At 37.2% G+C, this 26,423-nt stretch overlaps 3 protein-coding genes and 1 long non-coding RNA gene across 7 annotated transcripts; 3 read left to right on the top strand and 1 right to left on the bottom strand.

Annotated features, from left to right (window-relative positions):
• The first annotated feature begins 286 nt into the window (after positions 1-286).
• LOC115955855 lies at positions 287-21,930 on the top strand. 4 transcript variants are annotated; one of them, XM_031074230.1, is made up of 4 exons: positions 287-892; positions 3,017-3,082; positions 19,329-20,147; positions 20,561-21,930. In XM_031074230.1, the coding sequence occupies exons 3-4, from the start codon at positions 19,342-19,344 to the stop codon at positions 21,753-21,755; spliced, it is 2,001 nt and encodes a 666-aa protein (XP_030930090.1). In that variant the 5' UTR covers positions 287-892; positions 3,017-3,082; positions 19,329-19,341; the 3' UTR covers positions 21,756-21,930. The 4 variants fall into 4 exon arrangements, with proteins under 4 accessions (XP_030930090.1, XP_030930088.1, XP_030930087.1 ...); XM_031074228.1 differs by having other exon boundaries at positions 287-3,082; XM_031074227.1 differs by lacking the exons at positions 287-892; positions 3,017-3,082 and having other exon boundaries at positions 18,962-20,147; positions 20,561-20,934; positions 21,061-21,930.
• On the top strand, positions 5,708-7,611 carry LOC115956332. Its single transcript, XM_031074745.1, has 4 exons — positions 5,708-6,866; positions 6,955-7,125; positions 7,198-7,534; positions 7,587-7,611. The coding sequence occupies exons 1-4, from the start codon at positions 6,074-6,076 to the stop codon at positions 7,609-7,611; spliced, it is 1,326 nt and encodes a 441-aa protein (XP_030930605.1). The 5' UTR covers positions 5,708-6,073.
• LOC115956331 lies at positions 7,613-8,264 on the top strand. The gene is made up of 2 exons (XM_031074744.1): positions 7,613-7,671; positions 7,752-8,264. The coding sequence occupies exons 1-2, from the start codon at positions 7,624-7,626 to the stop codon at positions 8,262-8,264; spliced, it is 561 nt and encodes a 186-aa protein (XP_030930604.1). The 5' UTR covers positions 7,613-7,623.
• Positions 21,931-23,899: 1,969 nt separating the features above from the next.
• Positions 23,900-24,287, bottom strand: LOC115954901. Its single transcript, XR_004083969.1, has 2 exons — positions 24,221-24,287; positions 23,900-24,138 (listed from the first exon to the last, which is right to left on the bottom strand). It is a non-coding gene; the product is annotated as an uncharacterized LOC115954901 (long non-coding RNA).
• Between the last annotated feature and the right edge of the window lie 2,136 nt (positions 24,288-26,423).

Raw genomic sequence — 26,423 nt, 5'->3', positions numbered from 1 at the left:
ACTGGTTCTTGGCTGTTGCCGATGTAGTTCTTCTATTAATTTTTACAAAACCCTTCCTTTTGATCTTGTTTTTCTTGTATTTTTGTGTTATTTTTTGTTTTGGGAGGAGAGAGACGTAAAATTTGAACAAAAATGCATATTTACTTTTGATTTTATTTTAATAGAGGTGGGTTACGGAAAACAAACGGAACATATCTCATGTGAGTAAAGTGACACTTTTTAAATCACGGGTAGGTAAAATGATTTCGAGCCAAATCACAGGTGAGTTTAGTGTAATTATTCCTTGAACTTTTCTAAAACCCGACGAGTCTGCCTTTCCCTTTCACGAATACTTTGCCTTTACCTTTCACGATATTGTGCCTTCTCTTCTCTATCTTCCTCTACTAGCTCCTCCTCGATCAGACCCATGGCAAGCCAATCAGACCCTTGGCAAGCCAACAGCAAAGCATCCCATCACAACGCATCTGAAAACCCACCATACCCACCAACAGACATCTTCTTCCTCAGAATCGATCTCCCTCCTCAGACCACCCATTTGGTCCCTTGGACAGTAGTTACAAAAGACCAAACAACACCCTTTCTTACTTCTTTAATGTCTATCCCCTTCTCTTCCACCAATGGCTCTCCCTCTACGATGAGAGAAGAATCATTGAGCCATACAAATCTCTACTCAGAGAGACTTGGGAAAGGTCTACAGGAGACTCAATGATGCTGACCGAGTTGGCTGTACGATTGAAAGAACAATGGTAGCTATAGCAATGACCTTCTTGCGAGTTCCTTCAATTGAACAACAAGATCTATGCGATTCAGGCACCGCAATCTATTGTGATTTTGTCGGGTTTGATCAAGCACATGGAGGAGACCATCAATTTCTGCAAGATTAGAACAATGTGTATGTGGCTTGATTTTTACTCTAAGAAAAATATCTAATAGACTATTAATTTCTTATGAAAAGTTAGATTACTCTTCGATAATAGAACATTCTAATGTTGATTTTGTTTTTTTAATGGATCATTTTGAAGGTTTTTTCTTCAGTTTTGTATTTTTTTGAGCGATTCATGCTGATAAACTGTCCTTTCAATCCCATTTAGAACATGTACATCATGTGTTTGACAAAATGTCTCACTCACTCTTGCATTTTTCTTTTCATTCCCTTTTTTCAAACTTGGGCTTCTTCCTCTACAGGTTGAAGATTCTTCTATATTTTTCTTTACTTTTTGATCTTGAAATATTGCTGGTATGTCTTGAGCCAAGTAGAAATTATTTAATCTTGCAATCTTACTTATTTTAAGATAATATCTAATACCATTCTCATCCTGCATAATCATATTTAACTGAGTTATATTTTAGATCAAGTTACATTATCAACAACAAATAAATGCATGTGTATGTATGATGTAGGACTCTGCACCATAATACGTTTGAACAATGCAATTTGTTGTAATGGCTTTTTTAAATAAATAAACAAATAAAATTTAGTTACTGTAGGGATTGTTTAATATATCTTTCAGTTCAATTATAGGAACATGGTCATGTTTATATGTCCTACTAAAATGTCCTTATAAAATCTCACCTTGCCAAATCATGCAATTATTCTTTGAAACTCTGTTTCCATCTGTGGCGGTGGAGCTTATTCCTTACTTTTGGCTTCTGCACTATACCTCTCCCTCCATTCAATATTCTACTTCTTCACAAGGCCTGAAATAACTAAGTGAAGAATTTGTGAACATTCTTTGAGGTATGAGGTGAATAATTCAATAAAGCTATTAATTCTTTATGGTTTCTTTGTTCTTAAAAAAAATTATTTCTTTACTTTTACTGCCCATGAATATGATGGGCTTATAATGGATGGTCATAATATGAATTTTTTTGCCAATAAATTTGGGAAGTGAAATCCATGACTTTGATTCTTCAATTAGGTTTGTGGTTACCATTTATATAGATATTAGTTGTCCATTCATGCTGTTTTCTAGGATTCCCTCCTTAATTTATCTCAAAACTTGAATAATTGTTAAATTTTGCTTTAATAATTTAGGAAATGGGAGGAATTTGATGATAGAATTGTAGTATCATTTGTTCAGTCATGAAAGATTATATTTTCCGTGTTTGGCCTTCATTTAGTGTAAATAGAAAATCTATATAGTATACAATTAACTGGAGCAATGAAAATTTATTCAAATAAAACTTAGATAAGAAAGTTGAATTTTTGTAGAAGAGTTGAGTGATTGGTAGGTACACTGAATATTAAACAACTAAACAATATAGCTTTAGGGTGAGTATGAAATACATGAATGATACTAACTTAATGCCACCAATTTTTTGGTTTTCACTTGAATCAATGAGGTTTGTGCTTTGAATGGTTATTAAATCAATGCATGTAGGAAAAGGAAAGTTGCATAGTATGCTGCATTGTGATTCTTTTATTTATCTGTAAAATATTCATGCGATTTGAAATGTTGTTTATGAGTTTTTCACTTGCATGTACTTCTCCAAGAATTAATCTAGAGAGAATCCACACAACAAATTTAACCTATATATTTGGCCTATACTAAACATGACTGTGGCATATTTAGAGATGTATATCCTTTGATTTATCAAATATGCTTGGACCATATGAGTTTCTAAGTTTCGTTTATTCTTTGGCTGAGATTATGAGTTCCTTTCTGAAGTATTATTGTTAATTTTGAATTGAAAAGATTGATAATGTTCTTCTTTTCTTAGCTTTTTTTTTAACATCCTGATAAAGTGGTTGATGTGGTATGACAAGCCTCATATTACACTATAAACAAATGCAAGAATATTATTTCATTTATTAATCCAAAAGGACCAATACTAAATAAATTTTGATCAAATTAGAATTGATTTTCCATAAATAAATTTTAAGTAAATTAGGTAATTTAATTTTAACAAGTAATCCAATTTCACAACTAGCCCGTGCATTGAACGGGTTAGCGATTAGTTATCATTTATTTTGAAAACACACACATCCTTTCCTCTTCACTCATTCTTATTGCAGGTGGTGAAAAAAAACAAACTTGGGAAGGAAAGATCCTAGACTTTCGGCCAACCAATAAATTTTAAGGTAAGATCCATATTACTAACAAATTAATCATAGAAAAGGAGAATGGTTTGATTATGATTATTATGAGTTCATTATGTAGTGCTTAGATTCGTTAAAAAGTTTTGCGGGTTCAAAATAAAAATACCAAATTTCGGTTTAGATTGCTTGGATTGGTGTTGAGAAAACTAGAGCTTTGTTTGTTTTTTGAGTTATGATGCTGTAACGTGTTTGGGAAATTAGGATTTTAAGCCTTCCATGAGATTGTTGAAACCAAAAGTACATAGTTTTAGACATACATTTTCGCCGTGGCAGCTTTTTAGTTTTAGACATACATTTTCGCTGTGGCAGCTTTTTAGTTGGGATATGAGTAACTTTGGGATGATTTTCATTATGATATAAAAACAAGGCTTTTATACTCCTATTACAGCTGGCCATCAATTCTCAAAATAGGTCTCTAAGATATTAAAAAATTGGTGCTTTCATGATGAAAGCTTGTGAATTCAAAAAAAGTATATAGGGACTTATCTGTGGAGTATAAAATGATGTTTAGTGAGAAGTTGGTAATTTTAGAATTATATTTGTATGAAGTTCCCAAAAATCAGGTTTTAGGCTTAGAAAGGTCTTGTGTTTAGTGCAATATTGGTAACATTTTTTTGTAAAATCAAAATAAGCCATAGAAACTGTGCATAACACCACTAAGGCATAGGAGAATGCATAAATGGTTGAATCGGGATTCTACACGTGGAGCAGTTGTGAGATAAGGGAGAGTAGTTGATGGCTAAGAGACTTTGTCTTGGTCAGTGCTAAAGGCATGGCTGTCTGGGGAAGGAAGTGAGATTTACACTTGACACAGTACTCAAGCATTACCAAAAAGGGACCGTGACTTTTCAGAGTTGAAGGCTATGAGGACATCCCTTATTTGTTGAATGCATAGTGAGTCACCTTGGAGACACGTGTACCAATCATAGTATTCCTGATGTCCCTTTTGATGACCAAGACTTGTCACCCAAATAGTGGCAAAGCTACCTACCTTCGGGTCTTAGTGCCACGTTGGCATAATTCAGTCAGCAGATTACGTCACAGCTATGAAAAGATCTTTAATAGTGAGAATATGGTAACTTGACACCTATCCTTGTACTCAGCCATGCTCCTTAGAGTATAAAAGGAACATGCAGCTGAACTTCTAGGGCAAGAACCCAACTAGATATTTTGAGTTGAAAGTGGAGAGTTGGTAGGAAGAAAATGGCAACTTCATTGTAAACTAACCTCTTTTTGATACATAATACAAGCTAAGTCGAGTAAGAATGTTGCGTTCTTGCTCAAATCGTGGTTTTTTATCCCTTCTCTAGGGTTTTCCACGTACGTTCCATGTTGTTTTGATAATCAGCTTCTTCTTCTTCTCTAAATGTGTGTATTTTTCATGTCCTACCATCACTTTCTTTATTTCTTGTTTGAGTGTCATGTTAATGCTTTCATCTTTTCAAGCTTTCTCATGTAAATGTACTGTTAGATAACTTATTTCACTCTCATAAATAAGGTCAAATCTAACTTGCACGTACAGAAACCATATTTGAACTCCAAAGACACATTCTAAGACTTTATTTAGTTGGTCTTTAGGATTGGGGTTAGGGGGGGTGTGATGGGAGCTTATTTTGGAAGCTTAAAGATCGTTTGCATGTCATTTTGGGTAATCATGTAGTTAAGACATAGAGGTTTTTGATGGACTAAAAGTGGAGTTTGAGTACTGCTTTGGATCTTTTTCGTGGTTGTCTTAATGGGTTTGAAGGGTTAAGCATTTATATCATATACTTATGAATAGATGTGTTTCTTTTTCTTCTATGGATTTAATTTCCCATCAGTAGAGTTAGAGTGAATTCTATCTCTCTAACAAGTCCAACTTAAACTCAAACTCAAACTCAAACGTTGATAATTATCTCCAAATTTGCAAGATTAATCATGAATACTATAAAAGCAATGCAAATCCCAATATTTTTTTTTAAAGTCGAGTAGAGGTATGAGCTCTTCTTCTGATATTTTCTTCTCCTCTATTTTGTTAAAATATATATGATGATTCTCCCTTTATCAGTGGGTTGATAGGACTCGAACGTTGATCTTTAGGCTATTTCCTGTAATACAAAGGACACAGAATCAGAGGGGACCGGTGGGGGACCGGCCAAAAATCCTCCGATGATCAAGTTAGTTACTTTGAACTCTCTGTAACGAAGAAATGTTCTCTCAAAAGTAAAAGTGTCTGACCCACCTTACCTTTCATCGAAGAAGCCTTATATAGTGTGTGTGTGGAACGGTTTATCTGTTTAGGAACCGTTCCCAATGTCGAGGAGTCCGGCGAATTAGGAGTAACTTCCATAACCGCTGTGGAAGTTACTTAGGTCGGACGCTGATGAACTCGTCCATCCATAGTCAGGATGGACGACACCTCAAGGATGATCTCGTCCATCTTCAGTGGAAGATAACGAGATCATCTTGGAAGGCTTGACGTTCATAACTGATAAATAGATCTCACGAGGTATTGCTCGTCCATGTATGGACGAGGTTCGCCAGTACGCTTGTAATTTTCATCGCCTATTGTAGCTTCTTTTGTTGGACGAGACATATGGACGAGTTATGGACTTGGGGATTTATGACACCATCAGTTGCCCCCTCGTCCATGTGAGTCGTCCAAATGGTTGAACGTCTTTGGACTGGTAATTGGTTATTAATTATTCGCACCACGTGTCATTTTTTTATTGGTGGCTAATTTCGTCGATTTATATTTCCGAGGTAGATGCCACGTGTCGCTTTCGTATTGGCTGGGTCGTTTCGATTACCTAGGTCAGCATCCTATAAATAGTGGAATGCCTCCCTTAACCCTTTTCATTCCAGAGATTTTCTTCCTTGACATCCGTCGTCTAGAGCCTCGTCTAGGAGTTTCTCTGCGTCTAGAGTCTTCTTCCGTCTAGAGCCAGGTACTCTTCTTCTCCTCGTCTTTAGGTTTTAAGTTTCTTGTTAGAGATGTCCGCTGCCTCCTCGTCTACTGATAGCCTTAATAAGGCCATAGACGAGTACTGTGAGGATACTAGTGAGAGGTCTAACTCTAGCAGTGCTAGTGATGAGAGTGGAGGAAGCACGGACGAGAACTACTCTTCTGGGGCCCCTGGGCTCCCTATTGAGGTCGTCCAAGAACAGCTTAGGAGAGCTTCTGGCTCTCAAGCTGGTTCTCCGTCCAATCCTACGGACGAGGTAGAAACCGTCTTCAGCTGCGCTGTAGGCGTCCATTCTAAGACGGACGAACAGAGGTTAAATAGCCTTAAATCCTGGTATCAAATCCCAGACGAGTTTAACCCTAGGCTGCCCGTCCGTGGAGAGTGGTGTTGTGAGCCCCGTTTTGGTATAGGCGTCTATGAATCTTACTTTTTAGGTGGCCTTAGGTTTCCTTTAAATGCCTTCGATAGAGAGTTATTAGTTAAGTTAGGTTTAGGTGTTTGTCAATTCAATCCTAACGCATGGAGACTAATTATCTCCATGCAAATTTTGTGGAGGGAAGTTTTTGGTGGGGACCGTCCTCTTACAGTGGACGAGTTCCTTTATTGTTATAAACCTTCTGCCATAAGTCAATCTGAAGGTTTTTATCAGTTTACTGCTAGAGGGAATGATTGTAGGTTGATCAAGTCCCTAGCTTCGTCTGATAGGAAATGGAAGACGGAGTTCATTTTCGTTTCAGGCTTCTGGGCAGGGAACCCTGTGGACGTTGGCAGGGATCCCTTTCCCCCTTACACTGGGGAACTAGGGAACCTTCGTCCAGAAGGTACGTCCCTTCCCCTTGTTTATTTTTATTCTTACTTCTATTTGATATATTTACAATTTCTAACCTTTGTTTGTTCATTGTGTTGTAGCTGCCAAACGTCCGTCCCTGAGTAAATTCCATCGTGACCGCGTCCATAGAGCTCGTCTACATACAGACAGGAGCTTTCGTTCTCTTGTCACGCTAAGACGCTTAGCCAAGTGGGGTTTAGGTCCTGAGCCTTCAGACGAAGCTATCGCCCACGAAGTTACTGTGCGAAAAAGTAAGTTCTTAGCTAAACCTCCTTTTCTTTTTCTTTTTTGTGTACCTTCCTAACTCGTTCATCTCGTCTTAGGAATGTCAACAATGAAAGAGAATAGAGGGAAGGAGATTGCAGGAGAGGGGAAACGTCCTGAGGGTCAAGCCCAAGATCGTCCTGAGGGTCAGACTCGTCCAACGGCTGGGGACAAAAGGAAGTTCTTGCCAAAAAATATTGACTTGGAAGGGCTCCCCAGTCGTAGGGACAAAAGGGTCAAGTCAGGCTCGTCCAAGGTGGTCAAGTCCAAACCTCCCCAGTCCCAGCCTGCCGTCCAGATAGTTGATGTGGACTCGTCCACTCCAGTGGAGTCCACGCCGTCCAAGACTCCACCCAGAACTCCTTTGGCCAAGTCTACCACGCCTGGCTCGTCCCAGCATTCCACGAACATTATTGAGAACGAAGACCTGGCTTGGAAACGTTTCCAGATGGCTGTCAAGGACGAAGATATAAACGTGCTACAACATGGGTTTAAAGGAATTTGAACATTCAGGCGTCCATGACCTCTTCAAGGTATGTCAGTATCTCTCATCCTTATTTGGGTAGCCACTTTTCCTCATTTAATCACTCTATGTTGCTTTGTCTATTCATAGGCCATGTCCAAGTTTATAGCAGCGTCTAGACAGGCAACAGAGCTGGACAAGACGAGAGTCTTGTTGGAGACGAGGATTCAGCAGGTGAATGCTGAGTGTAAAAAATGGGCTGGGGTTGCTGAAAAAGCTAAGGACGAGGTCAAGGAACGTAACAAGCTGATTGAGGAGCTAAGGACGGATGCAGTGGAGAAGGATACGCGCATTGATCATTTGCAGAAGATGAATGATGAATTGAATGCTCGTCTCTCCAAGGCAAAAGAGGACGCTGTGGCTGAGTTCAAGTCGTCCAAAGAATATACAGACACTTTGGATCGCAATTATGCAGCTGGTTTTGAAGATTTCAGAATGGACGCTATTGAGAACTTCCCTGAAGTTGATTTTAATGCAATCAAGCTTAACCTTGCTGCTGCCACAAGCTCTCTTCTCCAGACTGGCTCTGATGACGTCAACGTGGAAGACGATGCTAGTACCCAGCCTCAGGACGCACCAGTTGTGAATGCTCCCCCTTCTTAGGACGAGACTTTTAACCTTAGTGGTTTTTCTCTTTTTTTTTATTTGGTCCTTTGTTTTTGGACCTTCCTTTATGTAACAAGAATACATTATACTCGTCCATGGTTTTAGGACGGGTTTTTAAGTAGTTTCTGCTTTCCAAACTAATCAGGGTTTTTTGGACGTAGGAAGTCTACCCTTTGAATGAATTTTTATTATCTTTGCATGGACGAGTGATTTCATTTTCATGGACGAATGTTGCCAAGCTATTTTAACTCCAACTTTAGCTCGTCCATATCGAGATTACATATTTTTCATGTAGTCTAACTCGTCTTAGTAGGTAGTATTTTTAATTAGCTTGATTCGTCTTAGGACTTGCAAACTAATTTTACTTACCATCTTACTTATTTTGCCAACTTTTTCTCTCGTCCAGATTTTGGATTGTTTCAGTTGGCTCCGTCTCGTCCATGAGTTGGACGAGTGTGGATGTGGTTTTTTCCTTAGAAAATTTAGACGTTACATCTCTGCGTCCAGAGATTTTGTTCGTCTTGGATCTTTCAACCCTCTTGAGGATTGACTTGGACGATAATATCATGGAGAAATTTCACACAACATTTAGCACATAACATAAATATTGTTTACAGACAAGGCATATGCACACTGATGCCTTTTTATTTAATAAATACATACTTCATGACTTCGTCCATAACCATAACACAACTATAATAAGTAATAAGATCATAGTTTCAAACTCCACACATAAGCAACACCAAATATAATAGTATCAAACACAAACAGCATCATACGTAGTAGTAGGGTAATTAGACTTATAAGACCCAGTCTCGTCCATAGGTTCACTCTTACTGGTAGTACCTCCTCAGGTGCTCCACATTCCAAGGATGTTCCAGCTTTCTCCCGTCCAGGGCCTCCAGGTAGTAGGATCCTTGCCTTTTACAGTTGATAACTTTATAGGGTCCTTCCCAGTTTGGGCCCAATTTCCCATGTGCCGGGTTCTTGGTCGACAAAGAGACCTTTCTCAGGACGAGATCTCCAATGTTGAAACGCCTAGGCTTCACCACCGCGTCGTACTGCATAGCCATGAGATTCTTATACTTTGCTGCCCGGTGTTCTGCATTTGTCCTTACCTCGTCTATTAAATCGAGGTTCAGACGAAGCTGATCTTCATTATCCTTGTCTTGATACATCATCACCCTATGATTAGCCATATGTACTTCTGCAGGTATGACTGCATCACTTCCATAGGCTAGTTTGAAAGGAGTCTCTCCTGTAGGTGTCCTCACTGTGGTCCTATACGCCCATAAAACTCCTGGTAATTCATCTGGCCACACTCCCTTTGTCCCCTCAAGCCGAGTCTTGATGATTTTCAACAAGGATCGGTTTGCAACTTCAGCCTGGCCGTTGGCTTGGGGGTGTGCAGGCGAGGAGTAATGGTTCTGAATTCCAAAATGTGAGCAGAAGTCCTTGAAGAGTGCATTGTCGAATTGTCGTCCGTTATCAGACACCAATACCTTCGGCACTCCAAATCTGCATACGATGTTCTTCCACACGAAGTTTTTCACATTCTGTTGCGTGATATTTGCCAACGGTTCTGCCTCCACCCATTTGGTGAAGTAATCGATGCCCACCACTAGAAACTTCATCTGCCTTACTCCCAAAGGGAAGGGACCCAAAATGTCCAGTCCCCATTGTGCGAAGGGCCACGGTGCCACCATTGGGGTGAGGTATTCCGATGGTTGCCTGGGGACGTTGCTGAATCGCTGGCACTGGTCGCAGACCTTAACGTATGCTTTAGCATCAGCTTGCATGTTCGGCCAGTAGTACCCTGCACGGACGACCTTGTGGACAAGTGATCTTGCTCCCGAATGATTGCCACATGCCCCTTCATGAACTTCTCTCAGCACGTAGTTTGCTTCGTCCGGAGCTAAACATCTAAGGTAAGGTTGAGAGAAACCTCTCTTGTATAGAACTCCATTCATAAGGACGTATCTAGCTGACCTCACCCTCACCTTTCTGGCCTCGTCCTTTTCTTCTGGTAGTTGTCCGTCTTTCAAATAGGATATAATGGGAGTCATCCAATTTTCTTTGTTATCAACCTGCTGTACTTCCTGGGCATCTATACTTGGCACATATTGAACTTCGTCTGACTTCTCTAATGATTCGTCTGCTGAGGCCTCCTTAGCTATAGTATCAGCTTCCACGTTCTCCTCCCTTGGGATTTGAACGAAGTCAGCTTTTTCAAACCTTTTCACAAGGCGCATCACCCTACCAAGATACTTCTTCATTCGTTCTTCCTTCGCCTCATACGTCCCATTCACTTGCCCCATGATCAGTTGGGAATCCCCCATGACACATATGGACTTTGCTTCCACGGACTTTGCCAATTCTAGCCCTTTGAGAAGGGCTTCATATTCGACTTCATTGTTTGTCGCTTGGTACTGTAGACGGACTTTATGTTTCAGTTTATCTCCCTCTGGGGACTGCAGGACCACACCAATTCCTCCTGCATGCCGTGTGGACGAACCATCCACATGAACGATCCATCTCTTACTGTCCTCTGTTTCGTTATGACTTGGGGTAAACTCCGCAATAAAATCTGCTAGGGCTTGAGCTTTAATGGCATGCCTTGGTAGATACCTGATATCGAACTCACTTAGCTCCACAGCCCACTGGATTAATCGTCCTGCAGCTTCCGGCCTATTCATTGCCTTTTTAAGAGGATGATCTGTCATAACATTAATGACATGTGCTTGGAAATAATGCCTCAGCTTCCGTGATGCTGTGATTAGTGCGAAGGCCAACTTCTCCATTTGCGGATACCGTCCTTCCGCTCCTTTCAATGCCTTGCTTGTATAGTACACAGGTCTTTGCACTTTATCCTCCTCTCTTATCAATGCCGAGCTCACGGCGTGCGGGGTTACTGCTAGGTACAAATATAGTTCCTCTCCTTCCACTGATGGACTCAGCAGCGGTGCCATGGTAAGGTATACTTTCAAATCTTCAAAAGCTCTCTGACACTCGTCGGTCCATTCGAATGCTTTTTTGAGAACCTTAAAAAATGGCAAACATTTATCAGTAGCTTTAGAGACAAACCTGTTAAGCGCAGCGACTCGTCCAGTGAGGGATTGGATTTCCTTGGTATTTTGCGGTGGCTTCATGTCCAATATTGCTTGAATTTTATCTGGATTCGCTTCAATTCCCCTGTGGGATACCATAAAGCCAAGGAATTTCCCTGATGATACTCCAAAGACACATTTGCTAGGATTTAGCTTCATGTGATACTGCCTTAATGTCTCGAATGTCTCCTGCAGGTCGTCTAGATGTCTTCCTTCGTCTTGACTTTTCACCAGCATGTCATCTACGTAGACTTCTACATTCCGCCCAATCTGTGGACGAAACATGTGGTTGACCAACCTCTGATATGTTGCCCCTGCATTCTTCAAGCCAAACGGCATCACCTTATAGCAGAATAAGCCTTGACTGGTTACAAAAGATGTCTTCTCTTGGTCAGCCTCGTCCATTCTTATCTGATTGTATCCTGAAAAGGCATCCATGAAGTTAAGCAATTTGTGTCCTGCAGTTGAGTCTACTAACTGGTCAATGCGCGGTAGCGGGTAGCTATCCTTGGGGCAAGCCTTGTTCAGATCAGTGAAGTCCACGCACATTCTCCACTTGCCATTCGCTTTTTTGACCATTACTACATTGGCCAACCAATCCGGGTAATACACTTCCCGAATGAACTTTGCTACCATCAGCTTCTGGACCTCGTCCTTGATTGCACTATCTCTCTCAGGGGCAAACACCCTCTTCTTTTGCCGCACAGGCTTAGAGGAAGGACATACATTCAAACGGTGGGTAATGACACTAGGGTCTATACCCGGCATATCCTCGTTACTCCACGCGAACACATCAATGTTTTTCTTCAAAAATTGGACGAGGTCCTTTTTAATCTTCTCTTCTAAATCTGCTCCAACCCTGGTACACCTCTCAGGGTTAACTTCATCCAAGGAAATATCTTCCAATGCTTCAGTAGGCTCTGCTACAACCTTCTTTTCTTCAATATTCATTGCTTGAACTTGTTCATCCATGGCCAGCATGGCCAAGTAACATTCTCTTGCTGCCAGTTGGTCACCTTGTACCTGTCCTACCCCATATTCCATTGGAAACTTGACTGATAAATGGTAAGTGGAGGTAACAGCTTTCCAGCTATTCAAAGTTGGTCTTCCAATGATGGCATTGTAGGAGGATGGACAATCTACCACAAGGAAGTTGACGTCCTTGGTAAGTTGTTGTGGATATGCCCCCACTACCACGGATAAGGAAATGGTACCCACTGGTTGCACCTTCATCCCACCAAAACCTACTAGGGGGGAGTTCACTGGACGGAGCTGGTCTCGTCCTAATCTCATTTGCTGAAAAGCTGGATAGTATAAAATGTCTGCTGAGCTTCCATTGTCCACAAGCACTCTTCTGGTTGTGTAGTTTGCAATTAGTAGGGAGATGACGAGGGCATCATCATGAGGGTGATGAATTCTGTCAGCATCCTCGTCCGTGAAAGTGATTGCCTGCTCGTCCATAGACATTGCTCTCGGTGATCGTCCGGTAAGCTGGACGTTCTGTACTACCTTCAAGTATGCTTTCTTGGACTTGGACGACCGGCCAGTTGAACTTCCCCCAATGATGACTCTTATCTCCCCGAGTGGTGGTCGCGATGAATCTTCCATCTTTCCCTTCTGTTTCTCGTCCATCTGGTCTCGTCCAAGGAAACCCCTCAACTTCCCTTGCCTTATGAGATTTTCAATTTGTTGCTTCAAGTCAAAACACTCGTCCGTGTTATGACCATGATCCCTATGAAAGCGACAGTACTTGTTCCTGTTGCGCTTGTTGGGATCACCCTTCAATTTCTCCGGCCACTTCAGTGAGGGATCATCCTTGATTTGCATAAGGACTTGCTCAAGTGGGGCGTTTAAAGGGGTATACTGCTGGTTCCGTACTGGAGGGCCTGGCTTCTTACTTTCTCGATCTCTCCTTTCCTCCGTCCGTCCCTTCTTTGGACGAGTTCCTTGCTCGTGATGACGACTGGGATTTGCATCCATTCTCTCGGACCTCTTCCTCTTCTTAGCGATGATTGCATCTTCTGCATTCATAAAATTCTGAGCCGAATGGACGAGTTCGGCCATGGACTGGGGCTCTTTTTCATAGAGCTTGTGTATAAACAGATCAGAATTCACCCCGTTGTGGAAGGCTGCCAGTAGAAGCTTATCATCTGCTTCGTCCACACTGAGAGCTTCTCTGTTAAAACGGGTGATAAACGACCGAAGGCTCTCGTTCTCTCCCTGCTCTATCGTCAACAAACTGGACGAGGAACGCTTGTGCCTTTGTCCTCCAATGAAATTGTTAACAAATAACTTACTCAACTCTTCAAAAGAACTCACCGAATTTGGAGGTATTTTGCTAAACCAAACTCGTGCTGAACCCTTAAGGGTGGTAGGGAAGGCTCTACACATTATCTCATCAGGCACCCCTTGAAGATGCATGGTGGTCTTGAAAGTGGCTATGTGATCAAACGGGTCACGTGTTCCATCATATGAATCCAGAGAAGGCAACTTGAACTTTGATGGGAGGGGGTGACCGTTGATGGAAGCCGTGAAGGGAGAGTCAGTCCTGTGAACCAAATCTTCTATCGGATTCGCCCTTTTCATATTTTCCTTCATTTCCTCCATAACTCTCTTCATTTGATCCATTTCTTCCTTCAGGTGTGGTACCGTTCGCGAAGTGGTGCCTCTAAACTGACTTCCAACTTCGGTATTCTCTCTTCCGCCATGACTTTGTGTTTGTCCACCTTCACGCTCTTCATGCGTTTGCCTCCTCATATTGATCTCCATTCGTAATTCTTGGTTTTGGCGAGTCAACTCCGCCATAGCGTCTGCCATAGATTGTGCATGTTGGGCAGATGACTGCATGACCGGGGCAGACTGGCGATCACGATGCGGGTTGCTGCTTCCCTGATGGCCTGGGCTAGTAGCCCTTGATCTAGTCCGAACCATCGACCCTTTGTCACGGAGAAGTAAACTGTGAAACAATTTCTTCCCACAGACGGCGCCAACTGATGATTCTCCCTTTATCAGTGGGTTGATAGGACTCGAACGTTGATCTTTAGGCTATTTCCTGTAATACAAAGGACACAGAATCAGAGGGGACCGGTGGGGGACCGGCCAAAAATCCTCCGATGATCAAGTTAGTTACTTTGAACTCTCTGTAACGAAGAAATGTTCTCTCAAAAGTAAAAGTGTCTGACCCCCCTTACCTTTCATCGAAGAAGCCTTATATAGTGTGTGTGTGGAACGGTTTATCTGTTTAGGAACCGTTCCCAATGTCGAGGAGTCCGGCGAATTAGGAGTAACTTCCATAACCGCTGTGGAAGTTACCTAGGTCGGACGCTGATGAACTCGTCCATCCATAGTCAGGATGGACGACACCTCAAGGATGATCTCGTCCATCTTCAGTGGAAGATAACGAGATCATCTTGGAAGGCTTGACGTTCATAACTGATAAATAGATCTCACGAGGTATTGCTCGTCCATGTATGGACGAGGTTCGCCAGTACGCTTGTAATTTTCATCGCCTATTGTAGCTTCTTTTGTTGGACGAGACATATGGACGAGTTATGGACTTGGGGATTTATTTATGACACCATCAATATATATTTTATGATTTTTCACATATTTTTTTAAAAAATATTTTTCGTACATGAACCACTAAACTCTTTTTATCCGTTTTTTACAAGATAAAAAAGTTTACACTAATTGAAATTTAAGATTGTTGGTACTGCATATGTCTTTACTTCACCTTACGATATGAAAGTATATTAATTTCTTGAGTTAAAAGCTTATATTCGATATATTAAGAGGAGGTATGGTTTTCATTATTTCCATGTGGGCTCTTACTCAACATTTTTTAGCATGGGCCACATGCTGATAAGGTTCGTTTAAAGTTTAGACCCGTTAAAATTTAAAACTTATTACTTTATAGGTTCGTGTACTTTTTTTTTTTATTTATATTTTTCTTTTGAATAGTCATAAATATTTTGAATTGTTTCAATAACTTATTCTTTAATTATATATCTTTTTTGGCATTTTGGAAGTTTTAACATTTGAATTTGTATAGTCACACACACGCTTTGAATCTTTTGATTCCTTTCAATAGTTATAGTCATGAATTATTCTTTTAAATATAACCCACTTTTCTCTTATATTTCTCTATTATTTAGTAATATATATTTTGTTTTGTTTCAATAATTTTTAAGTAGTGAATCATTTGATTATTTGTTTTGTTTCAATAATTTCTAAGTAGTGAATCATTTGATTCTTTAATATTTTTTGGTCTTTTAGAAGTTTTAATGTCTAACTTTTTGAGTTAATTTTTTACAGTATCTGAAACTATTTGACAAATTTTTTGTAAGCCATTGCATGTTCAAGCAATGGCTTCTTGACCAAATTGTAACACAAACTGAAGTCAGACAAGAGCAAATCATGCAATGATGTAATTTCTTAATCAATTTAAAATTTTATAAAATTATTTTAGTTTAACTCACAAATAGGTATGCATGGGTTAGCGACTAGTTATAAGAATGAATGAGATGTAAAAAAGAGATTGGGATGTTTTGGGGTGAGAGAATGAGAACTCTACTTTCCCTTTTTTTTTTTGTCCCCCTTTTAACTTACAGATATTTATTTTATCTTTTTTTTTTAGAGAGTTTCAATTTATGGCATCCACTCTTAATGATAGTTCTTTATCATTAGACCAGATACCAATCGATTTTTAGTATAAGTGGGGATTGAACTCCAGATTTTTTATTCAACCATTAGAAATTTTACCAGTTCAGCTAACTAGAACCTACACATATATTTATTTTATCTAGATGTTCATGAAAAGTAAACCATAATATTTTATAGGTAGAAACACCATTTTGGTTCTTACATTTTGGGCTCACAGTCAATTTGGTCCCTATAATTTGGTAGCAGTCAATTTGTTTTCTATTATTTTCAACTTGTAGTCAATTTGGTCCATACCATTCACTCACTAACTAAAAATGCTTATGTGGCTAATGGTGTGCACATTTGACACATTTGATACTAATGTGACAAATAAAATAATAAAAATAATGTTTAATAAATATTTTAAAATGCCACGTTGGCATTTCCCCAATTTTAATAAAATAAAAACAATTTCAATTTTAAAAATGAAAAATGAAAATGAAAATATCAGATTTTCTTTGTAACTTCATGCACTTTCTTGGCACCAAACACAAAAATACATATATCAGATTGTAAATCAACACAAAGACTTAGTTCATTTGAGACACCACAACATTCATAAACCTTTTAACATAATTTATCCGTCACAATCTCAATTACAAATGTAAACAACCAAAGCTACTGCCAATAGACCCACTCTATTATCACCAAACCAATTTTGAATTTCAGAAAACCCCATAAACAAACTTAGAGACCAAAAAACCCCACACGCTACCTAGAACCATTTTCTGTAATGGCTATGATAGGAATAGTTTTCTAGGTTACTAGATAATCAATAAGAAAGCATGGAAGACAATATTTTTCATTGTAAGCGGTTTTCCTCAAGAAAATGAATCTTTCGATAAAAAAAACTAGGTCTGCATCGACACCTTTTGTGGAATTATTGAATTGACAAAATAGGCTAAGATAAATCCCTTGATCATCATTGTGCCCAATCAATGAGAAACGCTCCGTCATTCGATACAAATTCGTTATCTGGGTTTGCATCAGGCGCCACCAACCACGCCATGACACCAATCAAAGCTCTACGCGTGCTCCAACCTAAGAAGATTCTATCGTTCCTGCCTTGCGCCGACATCTCCATTCCTATCTTGCATTGTCACCAACCAATCCCAATGCCAAACGGAGATCTCATTGCTTTCTTGTGTAATGGATTTTTTTCTATGTGTTAGAGTTTGGAAAATGGAGTTTTAAGGTTGATTTTAGATTCATGGGTTTGGTGTTTTGATTTGGTTTTTTGAGGTTTCAAGGGGAAATTCGGCCACTAGATTATCTAGGTTTCTTATAAACAAATTTAGTTGGATTTGTCCCTATCAAATTCACTAGATTTTACTCAACAAAAAGATTCCAACCTAAAATGAAAATGAGAGGGTTTCCATCTGTGTATGCTCTTTTTCTTTTTCTAAAGATTCCTAATTTTGTTTTCCACCTTTAAAATTGCAAAATTAAAATTAAAACTATTTTTGTTTGTATTAAAATTGGAGAAATGCCAACATGGCATTTTAAAATATTTATTAAATATTATTTTTATTATTTTATTTGCCACATTAGTATCAAATGTGCCAACTGTGTACACCATTAGTTACGTAAGGATTTTCTGTTAGTAAGTTAACGGTGGAGACCAAATTGACTACAAGTTGAAAATAGCAGAAACCAAATTGATTGTTACTAAAATGTAGAGACTAAATTGACTGTGACACCAAAATGTAAGGATTAAAATGGTGTTTTTGCCTATTTTATATGGGTCATAAAAGCAAATCATTTAATAGTCCTAATAACTAAGTCTTTATACGATATTTTCTTAGGTAAATTACACATTTGGTCCCTCAGTTTTTGGATATATATCAATTTGGTCCCCAACCAGCTACATGTGTTAGTTTAGTCTTAACTTTTTGGTATTGCATCAAAATAATCCCTACATTAAATAATGGATGGAAAAAGCTGATGTGACTAACCGTCAAAATAAAATATTATTTTCTTTTTCCACATAAATTTCCACATAGTTTCACTAAAATTTTCTTTTTAGTTGGTGGTTTAACTTATATCTTTAGTACTTTTTTCAACTGGACATCTCTTTTTGTTTTAAGTATATAATGACAAGGGGTAGTGAGATTTTAATCTTTATCTTATATTTAGTAATTAGTGGATAATGTGACAGTTTCTTATATTAAAACAAAAGGAGATTCTAGTTAAAAAGTATTGGAGATAAATCAAATCCTTCAATTGATATCATCGCTAATTTACTTAATTTTTCTTAGGACATAATCAATTTTAAATAGGATTTAATTAATTTTAATTTTGGATAATTTTTTCTGGCTTTCACAAAAATGTATTATTAGTTAATATTTTATAAGTAAAACATGCAATAGAAAAGAATCTAACATTTTTATATAATTTAATATGTTAATTGGGCTATTTTCATCTACTTATATAAAATATATTTTAAAATTTTTATTTCAAAAAATAAATCTAAACAATTAGTATCAAAATAAATTTAAAATTTTGGGGCACTGATTAAATTTTTTATAATGTAAAACAAATTAACAAAATATTTTATTGGCCAATAGAAAATATATTTTTCTTTCGGCTAGGTGGGAGGCCTTACTTTTTAATTATTTTTTTTGGCAATACTTTTTCTAAAAATTTTTTTGCAATACTACAATGAAAATATAATATATTTTATTTTAGCTATGGTTGAGCCGCCCGCTATAGAGTTTTTAAATTTATTTTTAGAAAAGCCGCCCTATGGAGTTTGATTATGTAATCTCATATAATAAGGATAAAACAACTTGGGTAATTGATTCTCAAAAAAAAAAAAAAAAAAAAAAAAAAAAAAAAAAAAAAAAAACTTGCGTAACACGCTCTGGTTCATGAGAGATCCTGGTTTTCCTAGAACAGAAGGGAATCCGAATCCTTCAAGTTCTAGGACTCTAGACCTGGCCTATATAAACGAGGACTTCAAGTCTTTCAAACTCAAACACCATTCAGTTTGAACTCTTTAAATTCTTGACCCTTAATTTGCAAGTCTACTTTTCATCATGAAGAAGAAATCGGCAGCAAAGAAGGAAGAACAGCATCGTCCGCCTCCGCCTGAACCCTATCCTTGGCTTGTTTATTCCTTTGGCGATAACAATAACAGGCAGTTATTTTGCAGCATATCAAATCCCAATGAAACATGCATACGTAGAATCCCAGTGTTGCGGAATAGGTATTTATGGGCTAATTGTCACGGTTGGTGTTTATATTTCTGTAGAAATCTCGGCCAAATGATACTGTGGAATCCTGTAACTATGGATGAAATAACACTTCCGTGTTTGCCTGAGGGGCTAGATATCAAAGATTGCATCTTGACGTCTCCTCCGAGCGAACCAAGTTGCAAGGTCATCTTATTTTTTCACTACATGAGCAATATCTTATACTGTGAACTTGGCGATGAAGAATGGACCGAGTTATATTATTATGATGAGCTGAAACGAACTATAAAGGAGGTAGGATTGGCGGAAGAATCAATGCTGCCAATGCGTCATCTACTGATTAGCCCTGTTTGCTGCGATGGTGATTTGTATGCTTTATGGACACCAGGAGGAAGTGATCATGATTGCTGCAGGAAGCTTGTAAAAATTCATGAAATTCATCGGGACGGCCTTAAAATCGAGCCTCTAAATATTTTTCTACGGTCAGCTCTTCCAATTACCAAAGAAGTACACTTGATGGAATCTTGTGGCGATCTATTCACAGTTGAAATACAGTATAAGGATGAAAGTTTGACAGGCGTTTTAGCAATTGGGATCCATAGATTAAATTTTTCTAACAAAGAGTGGGTACAGGTAGAAACTGCTAAGGACCGCGCATTTTTTTTGCCTTTGGACAGGCTTGATCAGCAAGCGTTTTCCATCCCTGTAATTGACCCGGATGTGGCAAATCGTGTATATTTTACTTTAAATGGTGATGATACGTACAAAAAATTGTACTCGTACAACATAGAAGGTGGAACAATTTCGATTTCCTCAACTTTTCTAAATCTACCAAGACTACAGCGATCTTGTCCGGTTTGGATTATGCCTCATCTCAGGTAATTGTTCACCTGCGAAACTTCCAATTGTTTGTCAACATCTATATTTTTGCACATTGAAAATCATAATTGGAAAAAAAAAATATATATATCAAACTCTATACTTGTTTGTCAATAATCTTTGGTTACTAATGGAAGTTCATATATGGTGAGTACCGTACAAACTAGTTTTATAATTGAAGAACTTAAAATTTACCACATAAAGTTGACAAACATCCAAAAAGGAAAAGACAAGTAGTATTGTTAATAAAAAAAACTGCACATGCTTTTATTACTAACAGCAATTTTGTAAGGTATCTATATCTATTGAATGTTTGAACACTTTGAATGATTTATTTGCTACATGGATTTTGTTGATTTTATCTATTTATTTCTCTTCTATTCCTTGCTGATATAAGTTCGTGCTTATATAGGTTAACAAATACACTAAAAGAAGACGAGCACAAAAGTTATACAGAAGAACAAGAGAGTGGGAAGGTTTATGGAACAGAGAATGATTTAAAGGACATAGAGTCCACAAATGATATATCTATCCTTCATTTTGACATGGTTAAAGTGATTGCCGAGCGTCTCATTTTAGTTGATTATTTGCATTTTCGTGCTACTTGTAAAATCTTTCATTCTGCAGCATCTCCAATCCAATGGAGGATTGCCATGGAGAAGGTGGAAAACCCTTCTTTATTATCTCCATGGCTGGTGTTTTTTGAGAACGAAAGTGTTTGTGCTTTCATTGACCCAAAACATGGTGACAAGTATATCATCAACTTGCCACAAGTACTAAAAGGAGGTATAATTTGCGGCTCAAAGGATGGTTGGTTGCTAGTAGTTGTAGCGGAAAAATCACATTTCTTTTTAGGTGAAAAATTGACTTTCTTTTTCAATCCATTCACACAAGCCATTCTACCGTTGGCAGAGAATATGGATAGAGCACTGGATTTCTCTTGCATTGGCTTCTCTTCCTCCCCACCCTCTTCAGAATGCGTGGTTGTTAATTTGAGTAAGCATGAATCTGATGCGAAATTTGTTGTAGAGTACTCTTCTAGCTTGGGGCAGGACCTGGACGAGGACCTAGACCATTGGCATGAAAATGAGTTTAATGATGCAGACTTTTCCTTTAATAACAATAGCCCGGTTTTCTACAAAGGAGCATTTTATTGCTTGGGTAAAAAAGGAAACCTAGGAATTCTGAAGTTAAACGATGATGGTGAGAATACTTGGGAAGTTCTTACTAAACCTAAATCACCATGCATGAGTGGTTATGACCAGAATTATCTAGTGGAATGTGATGGCGAGCTCTTTTCGGTATTTGTGGGTAATATGAGAAAATGGGTACAAGTTTTCAAATTGAATGAATCTAAGATGACCTGGATTAGAGTTGAAAATCTGGGAAATCATATGTTTTATTTGAGTTGTTCATCATCCTTTTCTGTGAGGGCAAAAACTCCTGGAATGGAAAACAAAATTTACTTTCCTATATTCTGTGGACAAAGCATGGTCTTCTTCTCACTAGAGACAAAGAAGTTTCATTCCTTTGAGGGTAAGGATGTTGACTTTTATAGCTCGAGGGAAAAGTTGCGATGTGGCTGGATCGAACCTAGGTGGTGCTAGAGAATTCTAAAGATATCATTTATTCATTTTGGCGTGAAATTGAAATATATATGCCGTTTTGTTCTATAGTTGAGTACACATATATTATGTTGCATTGAGTCAATGGGTCCCGCTTCTTTTGTAGCTTCTGTGCAGCAAGACATAGTTTCTGCTTTAATTGTAGCTAGTTCATAGTTGCTGGTTTTTCTTTCTATAAATATTTTACAAATTAAAAAAAAAAAAAAAAATTAACGTAAACTATTGTTCATGGTAATGTTCAAGAGTTGCTTTCTATATTTTTAGCTGAATGTTGAAGAGTTACCTATTACTTAAAATATGCTGCTTAATTTTCTTCTGAATTTGTTTTTTATATTATAGAACTATTGAAATTATTTGTACCAAATTTTGATCGATCCCATTAAAAAGTGAATTTCTTCTTGTGCGGTTCATTGAGAATTTGAGAGATTAATGTTCTAACATTTAGCCAATTACTTAGAAGTGTGAAATTATCAGTGGCATGAAATAACTACAATAAATGAAAAACAAAATAATAGTAATCTCTTGGAATAAATGGTGATGTCGTAGCAATCGAACAAGCTGTTGATTTTGTTATTTTATTTTTTTTGACCCAAAACAATCAGAATAAATGCTACATGCCAATTACATTTCCAAATAAAAGCTATGCCTCTAAGAACTATCAACATCTCATAGAAATTTAACATCCAACTATCAAATCTTTTACTTCCCTCAATAACTCTGTCATCTTATCCTCACCTCTCAAGCAGCACGTAAACCATTCATTAAGCTTTGAAAAGGTAAGCCCTCTATAATAGTAATAGCATTGGTGGAGACGAAACAAAATTGGGCTTCTCAGCTACAGTACACAGCTACTTTTGGCTATACACTATAGTTCAAATGTAATATATATATTTGTGTGTTCACACTAGTAGTGATATTTAAATAACTTATTTTCTTTTTTTATGTTTTTTTTTTCTCCTTGTTTCTCATTTATCAGACAAACTCACTCGACGTCTCTTCCTCATTTTCTCTCTTCTTCCTCCATTGCCAACCCAGCTGCTAGCCCAGCTCCGACCCATCTCATCGATCTCGCCTACCTAGCCACCACAAACCCACCTCGCCACCCCAAATTTCTCCACCCCTTTCGTCGATCTCCATCTCTTCCCTCTCCTCTTGAGTCTTGATATGGCCGTGGTGGTGGTGGTGGTGGTGATGTTTGAATTATTATTATTTTTTTTTCTATGGGTTTGGTGGCTATGGTGGTAGTTTGGTTTTTGATTTGGTTTGAGTTTGGTTGTGACAATAGGTTATGGTTGAAATGGTGGTTTGGTGGCTGTGTTGGTGGTGGTTTGGTAACTGTGGTGTTGGTTTGTTGTTTGATTTTGTCTGTGGGTTTGATTTTGGCTATGGGTTTTGGTTGTAACATGACATTTTTAAAATGCGTGATGATGTACATGAATTTTGCAAAATTGACACTATTTTTTTTTTTTTTTTGAGAGAGAGGATAGAGGGGAGGGGAAGGTAGTCACTGTAATAATCAATGGCTGATCACCACAGCTAACATAAAAATCTGTTGTTTCCAATCAACTCGGTGTGGTTTCACTAGTGCCAAACAGTTTGTTTGTAGAGTGGAACAACCCTAATGGTCATAAGATGGATTTCTCACTCTATGGTTTGGTGTAGAGTAAATGAATGTTATTAGGTAAGAATGCATTCTCATAAAAAATGTCATATGCTATAAATGCTATTTTTAACATCTAATTTTAAAAAAGCACACTACATCAAAGGTGCTAGATGCTATAAATTTTGACAGCTAGCTATAGTGGGCTGCTAGAGATAGCAGCCCACTGTAACAAGATGTTAAAAAATATATATATTGGTTTAATGAAACACGTGGGGCAAATGAGGTGAGTCTAGTCAATATTCTTCAGACATGCATGTTTTTTGGGCAACCATTTCACTGCAAGTCAGTCCACTGTGTAATAAAAAAAGAATATTTAAATTAAATAGTAAAATAATAAAATATTTGACGTTGGGTGTATTGTAAAGTGAGTTGTTAAAATGAATAAAGTAACTTTTTTAGATGCTAAATACTATATTTTATAGCATTGTTAATGAGAATGGTCTAATGTGGTTTTTTGGCACACATCTCAAACATATTTACATTGTGAAGCAATTTTCCAGTAAAAGGCAGTATTACATTTAAAGATTTTCTACAGTGAAGTAGGGATTTCATGAATAGAACCACTTACAATACAAGTCCTCTAAGTACATTCTACAAGTTACAGGTAATAAATGGATAAAATCCTTGTATTGTGCTTCAGCCTTTTCTCTTCTTGGTAATAGCTCACTTTTTTGACTTCCTAAACCCCCCTGCTCCACTCTCCTGTAACCAAGTATATCCAATGTATATTTAACTGACATTTGGTGAAAACCAAAACGATGAATGTAGGGGTATTTAGATGTACCTTCCGGTATTGCCTATAAGCACTTTGACCTGTCAATTCCTGCCCACCTCTAGTGACATAAACCTGCAGTGGAATTTAAAGGTTAGCATAAGCCTGTAAATTATCAAAGTCCAGAAGACAGATGTTTAAGAACATGTTTGAATATTAGATCATACAGGGGTAGCCAAGCAAATACTAATTGTTTAAGAACATGTTTCTGTGGGGTATGTGAACCATATAAAATTATTATTTTCAATTTCTTTTTTGTTTAAACCCACGTGTTATTAATTCCATTATGACTTTTTTTTAATACGTTATTGATTTTTTTATTATTGCACATATCTTAGCCATAAAAGTTACTACTTGCTTGAGTTGGTTTAATAAATTAGAATAATGATTTTTGTGTCTATGAAATAAGTAATCAAACATTAAAATAGTCTATTCTCAAAAAAAAAAAAAAAACATTAAAATAGTCATTATTAACATAGTAGAGACCGATATTTCATAATTAGTATAGTATAGTTTATATTTTTATTGTTTTTAACAAACTTTTATATTTTTTGGTAGAAACTTTTTATATTTTCAATAAAATTTTTAAAACGTTTCTCAAATAAAAATATGCTCTCTTATTTTTATTAGATGAAAAAGTCTTCTATCAATGGGTTATTTTGAAGGGTAATTTTACTTTTTTTTGTTGTTGTTGCTGTTGAGTTGGTAACTTTTATATATATATATATATATATATATATATTATTTTCCACTAGCAATCTATCATGTTAACGGGTCAAAATATTGTCCATGCATTGAGAAATAGAAAATTGCAAGAGGAAATTTTTAATTGTATGTGTTTGAGACTACCTTTATCTAGGTTTTAGTCTTTATGTACAACCTTTTTTTTTTGCAATAAAATTCAAATATTTTAATGAAAATTTTGATACAATCATATATATGTTGTTGCAATAAACAATTTATAGTTTTGAATATCTTGTAATAATGGACTATTACTTTACAAATCTTATTGCAATTCATTACAAATAATTGACAAAAATAATCAAGATCAAATTGTTGCAATGATATATCTTCATTGAAACAAATAATTATTTCATATTTGTCATTGAAATAAATTGTAAAATAATTGATATTAGATTATTGCAATGATATCTTCATGTTTGTTATTATACTAAATTGTAAAATAATTTATATAAAGTTATTGTAATGATATAACAGAACATGTTTTCAAACGGTTAGGTTCCTACTTTTGATCTAATCTATTGTTGGGTTTGAGTCCTATTTATGAAATTTTTAGCAATCAGGCCTGAGTAAGCGGATTGATTGAAGAATCTTTTGAAAATCTAAAGGTAAAGACGTGGCATGAAACTATTGGGACAATTAACACTCTTCTGTATCTATACAATTATTTAAGGAGCTTCCCCTGTTTGAGATCTTTATTTTCATGGTTCAATACTTTTTTTTTTTTAATTTAAGAAAATATATATATACATATCTCTCTTTATTGAGCAAGTCAAACAAGTGGGAAGACTACTACTATTGCTGCTGAGGAGAACTTTATGATAACGTGGAAACTAAAAATGCTAATTATTTTATTCTTTACATGCCATTGCTATTGGGAGGATAATATGACTTCTTTTTTTCTTTTTCTTTTTTTTTCTCTCTTTTTTTTTTTTTGAGCCGTAATGGTATTGTAACCATGGGTTTCTTGAACATGCTTGGTCATGTTTGCCACTTTTTCGCTGTAATGGATGCACTTCCCAGAGTTGCCCATTATACCTATATTCATTAATTAATAAAAATAAAGTTAATGCACACATAGATTTCGAAAAATCATACACAATGAATTGGGAAAGTGAAGAAGCTTCATGTTAAATAGAAATGTAAAATCCACCACAACATTAGAGATCCTTGTGTACCTCAGCACTTGTTGAAGAGAGAATCAGTGAGGCGGGAGAGAGAGGGAAATGGATTTAGAGAGAGAGATGTTGAATGGATTTAGAGAGAGTGGCTGAGAAAATGGATTACAAATTTCAGGGAAATGGATTTAGCTCTCTGTTCCCAACTAAACAATGAAAGGAATCCAAATAACTGATTTATTTAATTGGTTTCCTAGGTCATCATATTTGTGTCTTATTTATATTGTCGTTGCATGTTATGTATGACGAATGTTTAACCTATATCTACATAATTGACCTAAGTAACAACTTTGCTA

This window comes from Quercus lobata, chromosome 8 (assembly GCF_001633185.2).
Source record: "Quercus lobata isolate SW786 chromosome 8, ValleyOak3.0 Primary Assembly, whole genome shotgun sequence".
In the NCBI taxonomy this organism is placed as follows: domain Eukaryota; kingdom Viridiplantae; phylum Streptophyta; class Magnoliopsida; order Fagales; family Fagaceae; genus Quercus; species Quercus lobata.
This window is presented reverse-complemented; position numbering and strand designations above follow the sequence as displayed.